This window comes from Uranotaenia lowii, chromosome 2 (assembly GCF_029784155.1).
Source record: "Uranotaenia lowii strain MFRU-FL chromosome 2, ASM2978415v1, whole genome shotgun sequence".
Classification (NCBI taxonomy): domain Eukaryota; kingdom Metazoa; phylum Arthropoda; class Insecta; order Diptera; family Culicidae; genus Uranotaenia; species Uranotaenia lowii.
This window is the reverse complement of record NC_073692.1, coordinates 281798954-281815746: the sequence shown is the minus strand read 5'-3', so window position 1 is coordinate 281815746 and position 16793 is coordinate 281798954. Positions and strand designations below refer to the sequence as shown.

Below are 16793 nucleotides of genomic sequence, written 5' to 3'. Positions count from 1 at the left end.
CCAACTGGCTCGGCGGCTGGTGTCTGTAAACAAAGCGGCTGAAAACCCTTCGTTTTGCTAAAAACGATGTAAAATGACCTTTTTATTACTAAAATCAAGTAAATTTAGCTTTTTGCTAACTCAACAGTAAAAAAATATTTTTGCTAACGGAAAGTAAAAGCGAAATTTTGCTAAGTGGAGCCTCGAAAGTTTTGTGTGCAAGCTGCTGTTTATTGCCGAATGGAGAACAACTGGATTTGAAATTGATTATTGTGCTTTCTATTTATTTTTTTTTTTTTTTTTGTGTCGATAAGATGATGATAAAAATAATGTTGTGTTTTGAGACATATGATATGTTTATAACGTGTGAATTGGATTTGGCTGAGCTCAAGATTTTCTTTCTTCTTAATTACTTTGATCATGGTTGATAATCGTCCGTCCTTATACCTCTACGAATTGGAGTAAACCAGGCGTTGTGATGAAATCTGTTTTTTCTACCTTCAAAATTATCGATCTGTTGTGCAAATGCTCAAAGCTTGTGTGCTCGTAGATTAAATAAATTCGTCGAACTACGACTTGCTATAGAAACCTCTGGCGTCGATATTATATGCGTAAGCGAAACATGGTTGAATCAAAACACCAGTAGTAAATTAATATCAAAAAATGGATATAACATTATTCGCAATGATAGAATAAGCCGACTCGGTGGAGGGGTGCTGATTTATGTAAAGAGCAATCTTCATTACTCAATTATTGAAATGTCTCCTGTTAGTGATAGTCCTAGTCCTGAATTCATTTTAGCCGAAATTATTGTGAGCAATGAAAAAATACTCGTTGGAGCTTTTCATAATCCGCCCGATAGCGATATGAATGAATGTTTAAAAAATGTTATGAACAAGTACGGAAATGACTATACTCACATTTACTTTCTAGGAGATTTTAACATTAATTGGCAAGATAACACCAGTTCAAAAGCAAAATTATTTTAAGCAGAAGTAGCTTCATACGATTTAAAGAGTTTAGGCGTTGAACCAACGTTTTTTCACCGAACTGGGGCATCACAGCTAGATCTTATACTTACAAATGATGTTTCTAATGTTTTAAGATACAATCAAATAGATTTTCCCGTTCTTTCCAATCACGATTTATTGTTTGTTTCAATCAATCATAGCATAAATGACGTAAACTGTGTTACACAAATTCGCGATTACAATCAAGTGAACTCATATCTTCTTAACCGAGAACTAAATGCTTTAGAATGGAGTTATCTTTATAGCATTAATGATTCAAGCATATTGGTAAATACCTTCAATAAGCGAATTATTGAAATATTTGAAACATGTGTTCCTCTGAGACGCGTTGGTACTAAACGGGCTAACCCGTGGTTTAATATCATAGTTTCAAGAGCAATTGTTGACCGCGATTTAGCTTTTAGAGAATGGAAAAGAAACCGCACTGAGGAGAATCATACCATCTACAAACACCTACGTAATCGAGCAAAAACGTTGATTAATAAAGCTGAACAAGAGTTTTACAAAAAATATATAAATACTCAACTGCCTGTTAAGGTGCTGTGGCAAAGACTCAAACCCTCGGGAATTGGTAAACAAAATGCAGATACATTCAACGGTTTTAATGCCAATGAGATAAACGAAAATTTTGCAAAAGCATTTACACGTGATAATGTTAGAATCAGCTATGCAGTGGATCACAGTCAAGCGAACAGATTTTATTTCCAAGATGTGACTGAAGTACAAGTGAAGTATGCTATTTTTTCCATAAAATCCAATGCGATCCCGATCAGGAGGGAAAAACTAAATTATATCAAAATGAGATATTTTGATACTAATTTTTTCCTACCTAAATGAGTTATTATTCAGTACTCGTAGGATGTAAATATCTCAAATTATATCAAAAAATCTTTGCGATCATAGCTAAATTATATCAATTTTAGATATGCTCCTTTCAAGATTATATCTCATTTAGATAGCATAGTTTGATATTCGACAGAACTAAACCTATCAAAATTATAACTTATCAAAATATGAGTGCTTCGAGAAAAATTTCTAGTGCAATGTCAATAAACCACATTATAAGCTAAAACCATGCTCCATTTTTGGTTTCCCAAAAATTGGATTCAATTTTATGGATCTGTTGAGCGAAACTCATTAATGCACGGTTTGGGCCGTTGACTTTGATGTCCGTGTTTCATAAAAAGTTGCACGTATATCAAAATATGATATAATCATTTCATTTCATCTTTATCATTGAAAACGAGCTCAATCCCATTCAAGTTTGTCAATCAGAACAAGATATAATTCAGATTGGAGAAACTTAAAAACGAAAATTTAGAGTACTTGATTATAACTGGATCAGATGTAAATATCTTGGTGAGATACGTTTGAGTTATTATAGTTGTACCGGATAAGTTTTTTCCATAACTGTCCGCCAACTGCATTCTGCATTGTTGATATAAGTTACGAATGACATAAATATGTTAAAACGACTAATCGAGAGAAAAAGAAAAAAACGGTTTGTTTTTTTTTCTAAAGCTAATCAGTGTCGAAAAGAAGCACTTTCTGACACTATTTTCGAAATTGTATCGAAAAGTACTACTTTTTGAATTTGTTTTCCTTCGGTAGAAAAAGCAGGCGATTTCAAAACCGAACTTTGTATTGAAAAATCATACATTTAAGTGCGGATTTGATAAACAAAAAAACTAGATTGCATTCTTGCTATTATCGTTTTTGGATTGGAATATGGGAAATATATGTCAGATGCTATGTTTGTTTTTTTTTCCTGAATCTTGAATCTGAGCCCTGCATCTTTAAACCTAAAATTTGTATCGAAGTCTGGTATCTACAAATCTATCAGTTAGAGTCAAAAATATTAAAAATCGCGTTGAAAGTTTTAAATTTACCTATTTATAAGGTTTACTAATTTTTGATCGTTCATTTAATTAAAAAGTGTTTTAGATGGAACTATCAAAACATTGTTGAAATGAGGTAATTTAAAAATAAGTTATTATATCTGAAATCACGAACACTGCATACGGAACCCAAGCCACTGACCGTTCGATTTACCTCAAATTGACCATAGTATCGTGACACGAACCAATAAGGGTACTCTTTCCCAGAAAAGAATGATCCGTATCCGGAGGAATTACTGATTGGATGCATTTTGCACTGCCATCGTATTGTGTGGAGCTTTAAATAGATATCCGCCTTGTCAATAAGTTGAACGAAATGCATTCTCTCAAGTAGTGGGTGGATGGAGGGAAAATGCCAACCGAATATCCCCTGCACTCTGTCTTACCGACTATTCTTCTCTATGGAGCCACCAGCTTCACTTAATCTTCGTTCTTCGAGTGGATGCTCGGAAGGAAAATCGAAACCACAATTACTGGTTTGAGGAAAGGAAAATCAAATCGTATTATCCAGAACGAGTGGATGTTTATACGGAGCAACCCGATAAAGAACGGAACGGAACGGAACCGGATCGAGCGTTAAGAGTGTATCAACTTTAATCAAATGCTATAACAAACGATACAGTATTAAATTCGAATGAACATTGTGCCATCTTCGCTCGGGTGGAAAGAGGGAAGAGATTCATTGAGAGATAGGTAGGGGCGGGGCAGTTGTGGGTGTGAATGGCTAACGATGGAAGATAGAAGCAATTTACTCGTTATTTGTGCTTCGTCACGGACAGATGCAACAGAGTGATTTGATCAACACGTCATGAATAGTAAAGTGTTGATTTGCGGTAATTTTTTTCTATCGGGCTCATCGCAATCAACTGTAATTAATGGTTTTACATTTTTGCGGCATTACTAAATTGGACACAGTTGAACAGACATTTGAACCTTCTGGTGCTAGAGCGGAAAATGGAGCAGGTGTGACAAAGTTAGTTGAATTATTTATCAATTGGATAAAGCGAGGCAGGAAACCGAAAAACATACAAACTGTCGCATTCAATTAAACAAGTCTGAAACAGACCGCCCGCCGATCAACACAATTCATTCACACTGGTTTGCCTCCTTCTGGCTGCCCCATGCTAATGAGTAATTTATAGGTGATAAATATTTACCTGTTTAACGCCTCCGAAGTAAACAAGTGGGTTACGATAGTTGAACGGCGGCAGCTCCAGATATTTGTTGACCTGAGGAAAACAGAAGTATGAAACATTGAATCAATATAACGCCGAACTTGGATGGTTTCTACCCTAGTTGGGGTGCTCATACACTTTCTCAGTGGTTCACTTTGCACCAATTAGATAGGGGTGTTATGCATTGCAAATCAATTCGAATGAGTAGGAGTTAACATAACAGCTGCAGATGGAAAGTACACATCAACATCAAGTAGCACCAATCCGATCGAATCGATTGTTTATGTATGTAGCTTACTGACCTACTGTTCTAGAAGAGGCATTCCTTACGTCGATTGATGAGTTGTGCTTGATTTTAGGTCAAAGGTTTGACTTTTGTATAATATTTTTCCGTTAACAAAAACAAGCGATAGCAAGAGTTTTCTCCTTTGAAAGATTTTCAAAATAGTTCAAACGACTTGGATGTTCTCCTGCCTAGTTTTTCAATCATATAAGTTGTTAGGGTTTATTAAACTATAAGGAAGGATAACTAGAATTTAGATTTTACTTTTATGCAAGATTAATAAAAATAAAAGATAGCATTTAGAATTATGAAGTACTAGCTGATTTGGCCCATGTTTTCCATGTAAGCTTTGTAAGTTTCGCTAATCTTTTTAAACCTTTTATTGCGATTGTTTATAAAGTTTACATTTTAAACCCAACATTTTTTAAGAAGCTTGAATAGATTTGACCTTATAGATTAAATTTACTCTCTTGGTTCTCCTCCGATCCATACAAATTCTACAGCTTCGAAAATCTTGCATTGTTTCTAAAATATGAATCGCACAAAATATTCCTCTTCAAAAATTTATTTTAATGTTAAGTCGAAGAAGAAAATCTCAAAAACATTAAAAAGGCTGTAGATCAGCTATTAAATGCTAAAAAAATCCACTGAAATAGTGCATGAGAAAACTAAAGTTAAACTAAGCGCTATAAGATTAAATCCCGAGAAACGATGAAAAGATCCCAGGAATTCCCGAATAGAGATTTCCGGAAAATTGAGAAAAACTCTCAAACATTCATTTTAAAAAATTTGAAACTTCACTGGTTCTAAACAAAAGGTTGCCAGATTTTTTCAGCACTTGTCCGGGCCGGACATTTCTGGGCTTTCAGTTTAAAAACCTGGCACCATTCTGGCATTTGATTTCAAAATTGTCGACTAAAAATCTTGGCAAATTTCGTCAACCAATTCAAGAATAAAATCTGGAAAATTTTTGTTTTCATCATAACTCATCAGTGTCGTATCCAGCGGATCTAAGTATAAAATTTCTTTTCAAATTTTATTCCGTAAGACGCACAATTCGCCACTTTTGTTCCTTACTACATCACTCAAACACCTCTATTTCAGGGGGGTGACAATCTGGTTCTTCTTGCGAACAAGAATCTTTTTCTTTTTTTCTATCCATCGGGAGAAACGTTTATGGTGTTTTCCGCTCAAAGGAGTACAGAGTTGAAAAAGTCAAAATTTCAACCAATGAGGAACCAGAATGATTGTTGTGTTGGTGGGCAATCATTCATAATTCTCTAGTATTTGACATCTAGTCCGGTTCCTTGACAGAAAAATGTCAGGTTTGTTATGGGCCCACAAAATCGTGGGCCCGTAATTTTGATGGTTGTCAAAATCAATGACAAAGGATAGGGCTGTCACCCCCCTGTTCTATTTCGTACAACATCACCCCAAAAACTGACTACACGTTCGACGTATATAAATATATGTAAGTTCAACGCGTCTCTTCATTAAATCTCTCGATCAATCTCTCTCTTTTTTCTACCGTACACAAACTATCTCATCTTTCGTTCACTTTATATCAATATACTCAATCTCTCTTCGTCTTGTCAATCGTTATTACGCACTTCGACAAATAGGCATCTATGGTTGACTCTTGTTTCAATGATTTCAAATTAGAACACATAAAAGTTTCAAGTGGGAGCTTTGAATCCTAACCTTTAATTTAAATGAGAGATTTTAAATACATTGTAGTCACAATAAAACTATCAAATAAGACCGCACATTCGTTATTCAACAATTCGATTTCTAAGTTAGAAAAGTCTTTAAAAAAGTTCAAGTTCAGTTATATTCAGAAATCACGTTAAACCTTCACAGTCACATTATGTTAAAATTTAAGTTTGTATTCTTTATTTAAATTCAAATTCATGCAAAAAATAATAGTCATAACAAGATTTGCAGTTGGTTATTGATTTAACATCAAAGGCTGTGGATTAAGACCTATCATTCAGTTCAATAAGGTACCTCTATGAATTTATTTTTCTAAATTATACTAAGTTCAAAAATGCATGAGTGCAAATGAATTTTACTATTAAAGTTCTCGATCAGGTCAACTCAATCCGCATACTCATTCTAAGATGAATTTCAGCCCTTAAGCTAAAATTTTATAAAAAAAATTAGATAATTAGTTGCTTAATATACTTTGTTAACAGGGAGCAAATTTAGTTTACAGAATACCTAACAGTCTTTCGGAGCTGCAGTCCCGCTCGGATTATAATTTCTAACGTTCTCGTAAAAATCTTCTCGGAGAACTGAAATTAACAAACGGTCTCTTGCAGGACTAAATTTTGAAAAAGCTACCCACTCGGAGCTGATTTCTGTTCCTCTCGGAGAACTGTCATCTAAAACAAGCCAGTACGCAGAGCTTTTATCTGTCTCTCTCGGAGGACTAATGTTTTCAACAAGGCACGCAGAGCATTTAAGTGTCCCTCTCGGAGGACTTGTCAACAGCCTCTCGGAGCTGATTTCCGCCCCTCTCTAAATCCACCAAACACGCGCTAATTATTTCAGCACTGAAAACCACGAATTCTGATCCCTGCAGAGCTTTCCAATTCTATAACACTGCACAACTTTTGCAAAAAAATATGTTTAGAATATTGGGGAGCGTTTTCATTTGCGCCATGGTTGTATCCAGCGGATCTTAGAATTAAATTTCTTTTCAAATTTCATTCCGTAAGACGCACAACTCGCCATTTTTGTTCGTTACTCCATCACTCAAACACTTCTATCTCGTACAACATCACTCCAAATACTGACTACAAGTTAGACGTATTTGAGCAGAGATTTTTCAGGATTTGCCTGATTTTTTGAGACTCAGCCTGACAAACTGATAAACCATTGAATTTCCCTGATTTTTCTAAATTTACCTGACTTTGCCTGGTTTTTGCGAATGTGCTGAAAAATTGATAGTATGGAACTGGATTAAAGGGTTATACGGTCCAAATTTGGTCAAGGGAAAACGCGTGTAAATCGGTGAAATCGTTTATTTGAAAAATCAAATTAAATTTCTTTTTCAAGTTTAATTAGTATAAAATTCAGGAAAATTATTCAGTAAGGCTTCCGCTTTTCCAAATCCGAATTGCCGGGCCTTACGCTTAACCCCTGCCATCAGATTTTGTACAGCCACCTTGTCCACCTTCTTCGCCGTAGAAAGCCAGTTTGCCTTGAACTGCTGCTCGTCCTTAGCAGTTTTTTTTATCTTCTTTAGGTTCCGCTTGACAATAGCCCAGTATTTCTCAATTGCACGGAGAAAAAAGACGACAGTTGTTCCAATCATTTCAGCTTGTTATACCAATAATCGAAATGCAGTTGATTTTTTCGCATTGAACTACTTATAAAATAGATTCATCTACAAACTTCTAATTGTCCATACGCAATCAACTATCAAGATAATGCATTCAACTGTATGATTTATGTTATGCATTCAACTAAAAATACAATAGATTCAACTACAAACTGCTGATTGACCTTATGCAATCAACTATGAATATAATAGATTAAATTGTAATGGTATAATTGATTCAACTGTAGATATGATAGATTCAACTACAATTTTATGATTGATTTAATAATGATTTAATTAAAAATATAATAGATTCAACTGTAGTGTTATAATTGATTTAACTGTAAATAAGATAGATTCAACTGTAGTGGTATAATTGATTCAACTGTAAATATGATAGATTTAACTACAATTGTATGATTCATTTTAGGTATTCAACTATAAATATCATTCCATTATTTCAGTTAAATTATACCAATCATCAAAGTCTAGTTGATTTTATCGCGTCCAACTATAAATATAAAAGATTCAACTACAAACTGTTGATTGACAAAATTTTTATATACAGTTGATTTTTTCAATCAGTGGGATTTTAAAAAACGTAGTTTGACTATACGTGCTTATGCGTGTAGTGTCCAGTCCAGCAAGAGAAAAAAAAGCCGGCAAATTTGCAAGATAAATATTTATTTAACGCGTTCATCATCGAATTCGTCGGCGAAAAGCACAACCGGCTACCCTCAAAACGGTTCCAGGCAGCGGTCGAAGTGCTGTTGCTGGAGTTCGCAAACGATTCCATATGGAATCGCATGTTCCTGATTACGGCCGTAGTGCTGATGCTTGGCCAGCAGTTCCCGACATCGTTCGTAACCGCTTTCCGGCTGCTTGTAAAACTGTTTCAAGCATCAAATCGACGAGGGCCTTGATGGGGGAACGTAAATCCTTTATGTTTTCCGCAATGGCAGCGGTGTTCTGGCCTGTCGTGGCCAGCAGTTCTTGGCAAATTCATTTTCATCGAAGAAATCGACGAAGGCGGCCTGATAGGGAAACAGTACTCACCGATACTGCGAATTGCAAATAGATCCCACAGGAAACACAAAAGTAATCATAAGTTTTTCTTTAATTTTTAAAAACATTTTGTTCCGGAAAAAAATTTATTTCGACAAATTAAAAAAAATTAATGTACGTGTGTTTGTGTCTTCCAGGGAATTTTCTGCTGTGTCCCCAAAATTGTATCCACAACAATAGCGGATGGCTACGCTTGCTGCCTGTTCGAAAAATAATATTAGCGGCTGGGAAAACTAACCAAATGAACCAAAGTATCGGAATTGGTTGTGATGATGTGTGCTTCTTTTGTGAAACACTGCAGAAATGGAAGCTTAAGGAGTGCAAGGAAAATCAGGAGATCGGGCGCAAGTTGCCCTCGGAGAAAGATCCGAATCCTCCTCTGTTCAAGATGCATATTTTTGCCCCGGACCAGATCATGGCCAAGTCTCGGTTCTGGTATTTTCTGCGGCAGCTGCGTAAGTCCAAGAAGGCCACCGGCGAGATCGTTTCGGTGAAACGCATGTTGTGTTACCTCCATAACGGTTTAAGTTTGGTTAAACATGAAAAAGGAAAATTAATTTAAATAAAAATACAATGTTTCTACTCTTTTTTTAGCTTTCATTTCGGAACCTAAATTAAAGGTTCTGAGTCATCTGAAATAGTAAAAACCTATAAAACTTCTGAAAATACATTTTTCCTAATTGTATATATGAATAAATCAAATAGAATAAACTTATAATTCTGTACTACAAAATAATTGGATCTATTATAAATATAATTAAATCAACTTTTTTTTGTATAATTGAATTAATTATATATATAATTGAATCAATTATACAATTTAATTTGAATCTATCATATTTATGGTAGAATGAAGAAATTCAATCATACATATGTAGTAGAATCTATGATATTTATAGTTGAGTGCGCAAAATCAATCATATCGATATAGTTGAAGCTATTATATGCATTATTTAACACACAAAAAGAATCCGATAATCTATTGTATATATGGTTAAAAGTTTCATATTTATAGTTAGCCGAGAATTAATCAGAAATATGATTGAATATAAGTGGATTACAGTTAAAAATACTATACTTTTTTCTCCGTGTGGGCGTAGCTCTGGCGTGTTGGGAGGGTTCTTGTCCTTGGGAACCACCTGCAAGTTGTTGGCGGTGTACCACTCCATGGCCTTTTTACCGTAATAGCAAGATGCCAAATCTGGCCAAAACAGTACGGAACAATCATGTTTCTTTAGGAAAGCAGCAGACGTTTATTCAAACACTCTTTAACTTGAACTTCTTGGTTGACAGTCCCGGAAGCTATGAAAATGCTGCTTTTCAAGCCACAGGTACAGATGGCTTACCAAACCAGGTATTTCTTCGCAAACTTTGACAGTTTCATGTGCTTGAAAATATCTGGTACCTTTCCCCTTTCTTTTGCCGTATAAAACTCCTGTCCCGGAAGCTGCTTGTAGTCGGTTTTGACGTAGGTTTCATCGTCCATTACCACGCAGTCAAACTTCGTCAGCATCGTCGTGTACAGCCTCCGGGATCGGGCTTTGGCCATCGTATTTTGTTTATCATCGCGATTTGGAGTCACTACCTTCTTGTTAGTCGATAGTCTGGTTGTATACGATACACCCAGCTTATTTGCGGCATCTCGGAGAGGCTAGGATTTCGTTCGGGAACTCTCTTTGTCGTCTCAGCGGCTTCCGGTTTTCGATTTTCCCCCCGTGCGTGAGCAAAATTTTGATACGCTGCTCTTCTTCCTTGGACGGCATTTTGACAACTGAAGAGTTAATTCCAAAATCAAAATAGGAGTAACATTCTACACACACACCTTCAAAATAAGGTGTGTTCAGGTTTTTTAAATGCAAAAAAAAATAGAAATACGTCAAGTTGATATTGACCACATTTTGACCGTATCACTATTTAGATACCATTGCTGGAGTGAAAAAGTGAAAATGTGGCTGAATCAAAGCAATCGAAAGATTCCCTTTAATTCTTATTTAAAAAAGTGAATTAAAGGAGATCTTTCGATTGCTTCGATTCAGTAGAATTATTCAACCAAGTAGGCTCACAACCCATTAGACTGAGTCGATTTGGGGTCATTTTTGAATTTCTCAAACCCTGGGGTCTAAAAAGATCCGTTTTGGTCCAAAACTCACCCATGATTTTTTGCAGAATTTTTAAGTAACGTTTACATGAGTAAATTTGAACTTTTAGGTTTGTATGGGAAAATTGAATATTTTGTACTGAAAAATCAACATCACTTTTGTTTCTTCTGAGGAACCGAGCCTGCTAATGGTTTGTGTGCCAATTTATAAATTTTTGAAAGTAAATCTTCCGCTGAACAACTTTGTTCAATATCATAACTTCGTATCTTTTTATACAAAAAAGTTATTAACTGTTTTACAAGTGCATGTTTCTTGGCATGGATTTACAATAAAAGAAATTAACATCACTGCTTGTGCACCGCGAAGTATTGCATGAAAATTGGTCATGCAACACCTTGCTAGGCAGCAAGAAGTGGTGTCAATTGAATTTATTGTTTATCCATGCCAAAATACATGCACTTGCAAAACAGTTAATTACTTTTTTGTATAAAAAGATACGAAGTTATGATATTCAACAAAGTTGTTCAGCGGAAAATTCACTTTCAAGAATTTATCAATTGTCACACAAACCATAAGCAGGCTCGGTTCCACAGAAGAAACAAAAGTGATGTTGATTTTTCAGTACAAAATATTCAATTTTCCCATACAAACCTAAAAGTTCAAATTTACTCATGTAAACGATACTCAAAAATTCTACAAAAAATCATGATTATTTATTTTATTTTTTATTTACATAGTAATCCGTCTCACGACATAACTTGACGAACATAATTCCTAAAATTCACTCGGTCCATGGCAACCGTTCTCCAATTTCTCGGGCACCCCACGTTCGCCAGATCACGCTCCACTTGGTCTAACCACCTCGCTCGTTGCGCCCCATGAATGAGTTTTGGACCAAAACGAAGCTTTTAAGACCCCAGGGTTTGAAAAATTCAAAAATGACCCCAAATCGACTCAGTCTAACAACCCATATTACAGTGATGACCAAAAAAAGTTCATCCTTTTGAGCGAAATTTCCGTTATAAAGTATAATTTCACGTAGTCTAATTTAGCATGTTTTTTATTTCACCAGTTCCCTGATTTTCAAAAAAAAAATGTTGGAAACCCAGAACTCAGGCAAAATCTTATTATAATTTTCATAAGATGCGTCTTATGAACCACTTTATAGAGTGCGAAATTGTTCTTCATAAGAGTCTTATGAAATTCTTTCAATTTTCATACAAAGTTCTTATGAGAAATAGAAGAAACGGCATTGTGAAAAAATAATGAACACATTCATTCCATCAGTCATCTATTTCATCGTTGTTAAACAAAAGCACTTACCAGTTGTAAAATTTGCACACCCCAGTACAAGCCGATTTCAATGTCTAATAAGATTGTATCTTGAATTGCAAGTATAAATAAATAAATAAATAAAAATAAAATTACTACTTTTTCTTAACAATTCATGTGATTTTGATCTTCTAAATGGTCAGTTTTAATTGCAGTTTATTTATTGTAGACGTTCAATATATTTGTATATTCAAAACATTTTTCGTTTACTTTTCAGTATGTTGACCGGCAAAAAGCACCAAATTCAAGGGCCGGATGCGGCTAAAAATAACTTCACCGGGTGTTGATGTGCTGTTGATGATGCTGCTGATCACCCATGCTACAATTCTAAGCAATTTTGACAACGTTATTCTAAACGTCAGTTCACACTGAAAAGCTTTCAATCGCCACTTTCAAAACGATACTAAACTCGAACAAATTTCTATCAATGAAAGGTTCGTTACTGTTCAAGTTTGCTCAAGAATTTGAAGAGCCGTCATAAAACAACAAAAAAGGCATCTCAGTTTCTTTTGCCGGCTTCTGCTGTATTACTTGTATTACATCGTCTAGTGCCCTGATGTTGAAATTTGTTAAAGAGGAAGCACAAATCTGATAACAGAACCTTTAAAAGTTAAGAACGACAACAAAAACTTGCTCAAATTCGTCTTTTTTTTTGCAGTGAGCCCAAAAGATTTTGTACAACATATGAAAGCATCCTCTTGCATACCGAAATCCACATTTTCATCCTTTTTTACGGTAAAACTGGTTTTTGTTTAAAACCAACATATTTATCGGACCATGTTTTTAAATTTTCGGATGTCAGTATCATCATGTCACCAAAAGTATACAAATTAGTTAACTAACCCTTTTTTTGAAAATTGTATAAATTGTTGTATAAATTATACATTTGTATTATTTTAGAATTAACCTAATCAATTATTATCAAAAATGCAAAAAAAAACATTGGATAATAGTTTTGATCCTAAATTTTTATGGAGTCACTCATCCGTGGTTTGTAATTGTAAAAAAAAATATAATACCTATAAAAAGTAAATTTTCAGCTATCTTTATGCAAATTTTCAAGTAAAGATACCCGATGGGTGATGTTTTTTAACATTTGCAAAATGATGTGGGGCGGGGCACCCTTTATGATGGCTAGCATAAGGTTGCCAGATTGCCCGGTTTTATCCGGACTTGCCCAGATATTTGGTACAAAATTTAGGAAGAGTCCAGCCCGGCTCGGTTGCCCGGTTTCCGTTGAAAAAAGACCGGATTTTTACCCGGATTTATACACCTTGTAGAATAAACTAAAATTGAGTTTTAATTTTCATTTTTGCGTCCAAGAACGAAGTTTTGGAAGCCTAAAATACGATTTAAAACTTCTAATTTGTTTTTTTTTTTTCTAATGGAATTTTTTTTTTTTGAAAAACCTTACTTTACCCAACTGCCCCCAGTTCCGCCCTATTGAGAAATACTGGGAAATAGAGGAAACCCAAGGCAAAGGGAAAGGTTGACAAAGATATCAATCAGTGGAAGATCTGGTGGAATAAAATAGCTGACACGATGGACGGTGTGTGCCGCCTAATGAGCCGAGTTACAGGAATAATTCAAGAATTCCTTTAAAACCGTGACGAATAATTCTATCCGTATTTTTTCTTAAAAGTACGAAGGAAACACTACATTTGTATAAATAAGATCTTGATTTTAATATTAAATAACTTAAATACAGGCTATTGTATTCGTTCCAATTTGACTCTGAGATATAATAGTCTTTTTTTGCACCACCTCAATCACCTCTACCTAAAGATAAACTATATACATATTTTCGATCTTAATTAAAGATTTTCACTGATCTAACATGGAAGAACATACCAATACAAGCAGTGAAACTGTCTCTTTCAAGTCATTTATAATGGTAGGTTTAAATTCAGAGCATTTCACAAAACAGCCTGTCTCAATCGTGACGTGTGTACAATTTAACTTTGTCATTTTCCCAAAAACATAAGTTGGAACATTAATGTGTTTACATTTCGAAAACACTCCCACAAACATGTCCATTCAAAGCCATACTCGTTTCAACAGCTAACAAGTCAAAACAAATCCCCAATAATCTACTAGAGCTTAAAAATAAATTCCAATGAGATGAAAAAACTGTTGTTGTTTTTTTATTGTTCTCTTTAAACGTTAAATATCTGAAAACCAGATCACCAGCTCCCAGACAAAAACAGGGTCCATTAATTATCTTTCCATTTACGCTGCTAATCGACTGATATTATTCAATGGACGGCAAAAAACAAACATCCTTCCACAAAAATCCGGCATCATGTTGACTGACTTTTTGCTAAAAGGATTTGTTCAATGTAAATAAGCTACGGGTAATCCTACCACAAATTGTTGGTGAAAAGATAAGGAAGGATTGTCAATTGAGGATAATTAAATATTTAAAATCAAAAGCTTAATTTAAATGACTTGATAGGGGTTCTTCCTTCGAATGTTTTACAGTCAAAAGGCAGCCATAATAATTGATATTTTTGGCTTGAATATTTAGTTGTTGTTTTTTCGAAAAGAGGTGTTCAATAAAAATAAAATGCACTGCTACACCACTTTCACACATCATAACAGTCCAAGTGCTGGTGTAGAATCCGGTAATGATTTATTTATCATCACAAGCAGTATCAACATTCTGGACGTTCACCCGTTGCATTTTGATGCGCGGCGCGAGTTTGTTTATTTTTGAAACGTGATCGAGAACGGAATTCTGAATGCATCTCATGACTCAAGTCCAAATTAGGTCGAATCAACAGATCTGCTCATCTTTGAAAAGTGATTATTTTTCCAGTCCCGGTTCAAATATTTACCAGTTGTAAATTATATTTCTTTTAGGTTTCACTTACTTTAACGGCAAATTCCTCGAACTTGATCGGCGCTGACGGCACAACGCCGAGGTAGCTTTGAAGCGCTGCGACGGCTTCCCGATCCGGTTCCGTTTGCAGCAGCCCGTGTAGATATTTCTTTGGTAAGCCAGCATCGTACTGCTCCAGATCGACTCCGACCACGAAGTACTCTCCGGCATCCAGCAGCTTCTTCCGGCGGAGGCTCACCAGCAGGCCAATATGCTCATCGTGATGGCCCAGCACCAGATAGACTGCAAAAAAAACGCGGAAGAGATGAAGCCGGTCATGGAAGGAAGCGAAGAACAAAAAAAAATGGCAAGTGCAAAATTAACGACAGAGTGTTGTCAATGGCATGATTAATGATGTTTATGAAGGACCAACAGCGAGCGTTTCGGAAACGATGGCCATTTGTTGTAAATTGTTTTTCGCAACACAAATTCGAACAACTTGTTGCCAACTGATGATGACCCACTCCAGTATTGAGCTTTGGTTAATTCCATAAAGAATTTAATATTCTTATGATATTTCCGCCTCGTTTGAATTTAGCGGAGCAACTTTAGTTATTTGAGATATTGAATAATTATGAATGTGAGGTTATTGTTGTAGGCATTGTTGTAGGTTATTGTTGTATTGTAGGTAAGCGAGTTACTTATCGAGATTAATTGGATTCATTGAAGTTGGAACTTTATTATCCATATGGAAATTTAAAGTAGCTTATATACTATATATACTAGAGATGTACCGAATATTCGGTCAGCCGAATATTCGGCGCCGAATATCGCCGAAAAACCGTTGAGCCGAATATTCGACTCACCGAATAGTTGAGCTAAGTATTCGGCCGAATAGGCCGAATAGGCCGAATGTCTACTACAGACTTGTAAATTTTTCAAATAATTTTTGATAATTTATAAAATATCCAAAAGTAATGTTTTAAAAGCTACACAATCATTAAAAACTTATTATTTCAGCAAAACATCTAAGGTGTATCCGCTAATCTTTCACTGTAGATCGTACAGGAAAATGCTGAACGGTATTGCTTTATACTTGGATTATAGTTAATTCCAGATTTTCAGGATATATTCGGGCTTGCCCATAAATCCAGTAAAGAATCCAGAAAAGTCATAATGGAGGGATATCCAGATATTGTTTAATACTTTCCCAATTTTGTTTGGGTTAATTCAGATTATTTTCTAAATCAAATAAAAAACTCAAATTCCTCTTTAAAAAATTTTAGTTTTTGTGTTCAGTTTTCAAAAATTTCAAAATAGAAATAAATTCAGCCTTTTTTATATTTTTTTTTTTCAAAAATCGTTGTGAATGCCTAACCGTCTGGATACGTGTGGTTGAAAGTATGGTATGCTTTAGGTTAAAGATAATCTTTCTTTTCAAAAACTTTTCGAAAGATATTTTGCTCAAATTCGACCTTTTTCTAATCCAATATCAGAGAAGCAATTTCAAATAGCTTGACACCTGTTTCGCCATGTTTTATCCTAGATTTCACAGGAACGCAGGCTCTTTGGTGATAAACGCCCTAGAAGCAACTAGTAATCGGATGTCTTATTCGTTATTGGTGACATTTTAAAAATCAGAAAGACCCCTACTTAAAAAATATCTTGTATTACATCATCCGAAAATATCATCTGGTTGAAAATTATCGACTTAACATGAGGGGCATTAATATGGAAGAAAAAGAAAGCATTAAAATAATCGCTTATTGTTTTTTCACTGAAAAC

The 16793-nt window shown here is 35.0% G+C and overlaps 1 protein-coding gene across 3 annotated transcripts in view; it reads right to left on the bottom strand.

The window, feature by feature from the left end:
• Positions 1-16793, bottom strand: part of LOC129744564 (speract receptor) — a 161373-nt gene that overhangs the window by 33155 nt on the left and 111425 nt on the right. For all 3 annotated transcript variants that reach the window (XM_055737150.1, XM_055737151.1, XM_055737152.1), the window contains exons 6-7: positions 15061-15311; positions 4066-4137 (exon numbers count right to left, since the gene is read on the bottom strand). In XM_055737150.1, coding sequence (XP_055593125.1) covers positions 4066-4137; positions 15061-15311 — 323 coding nt within the window. The remainder of the gene's footprint in view (positions 1-4065; positions 4138-15060; positions 15312-16793) is intronic.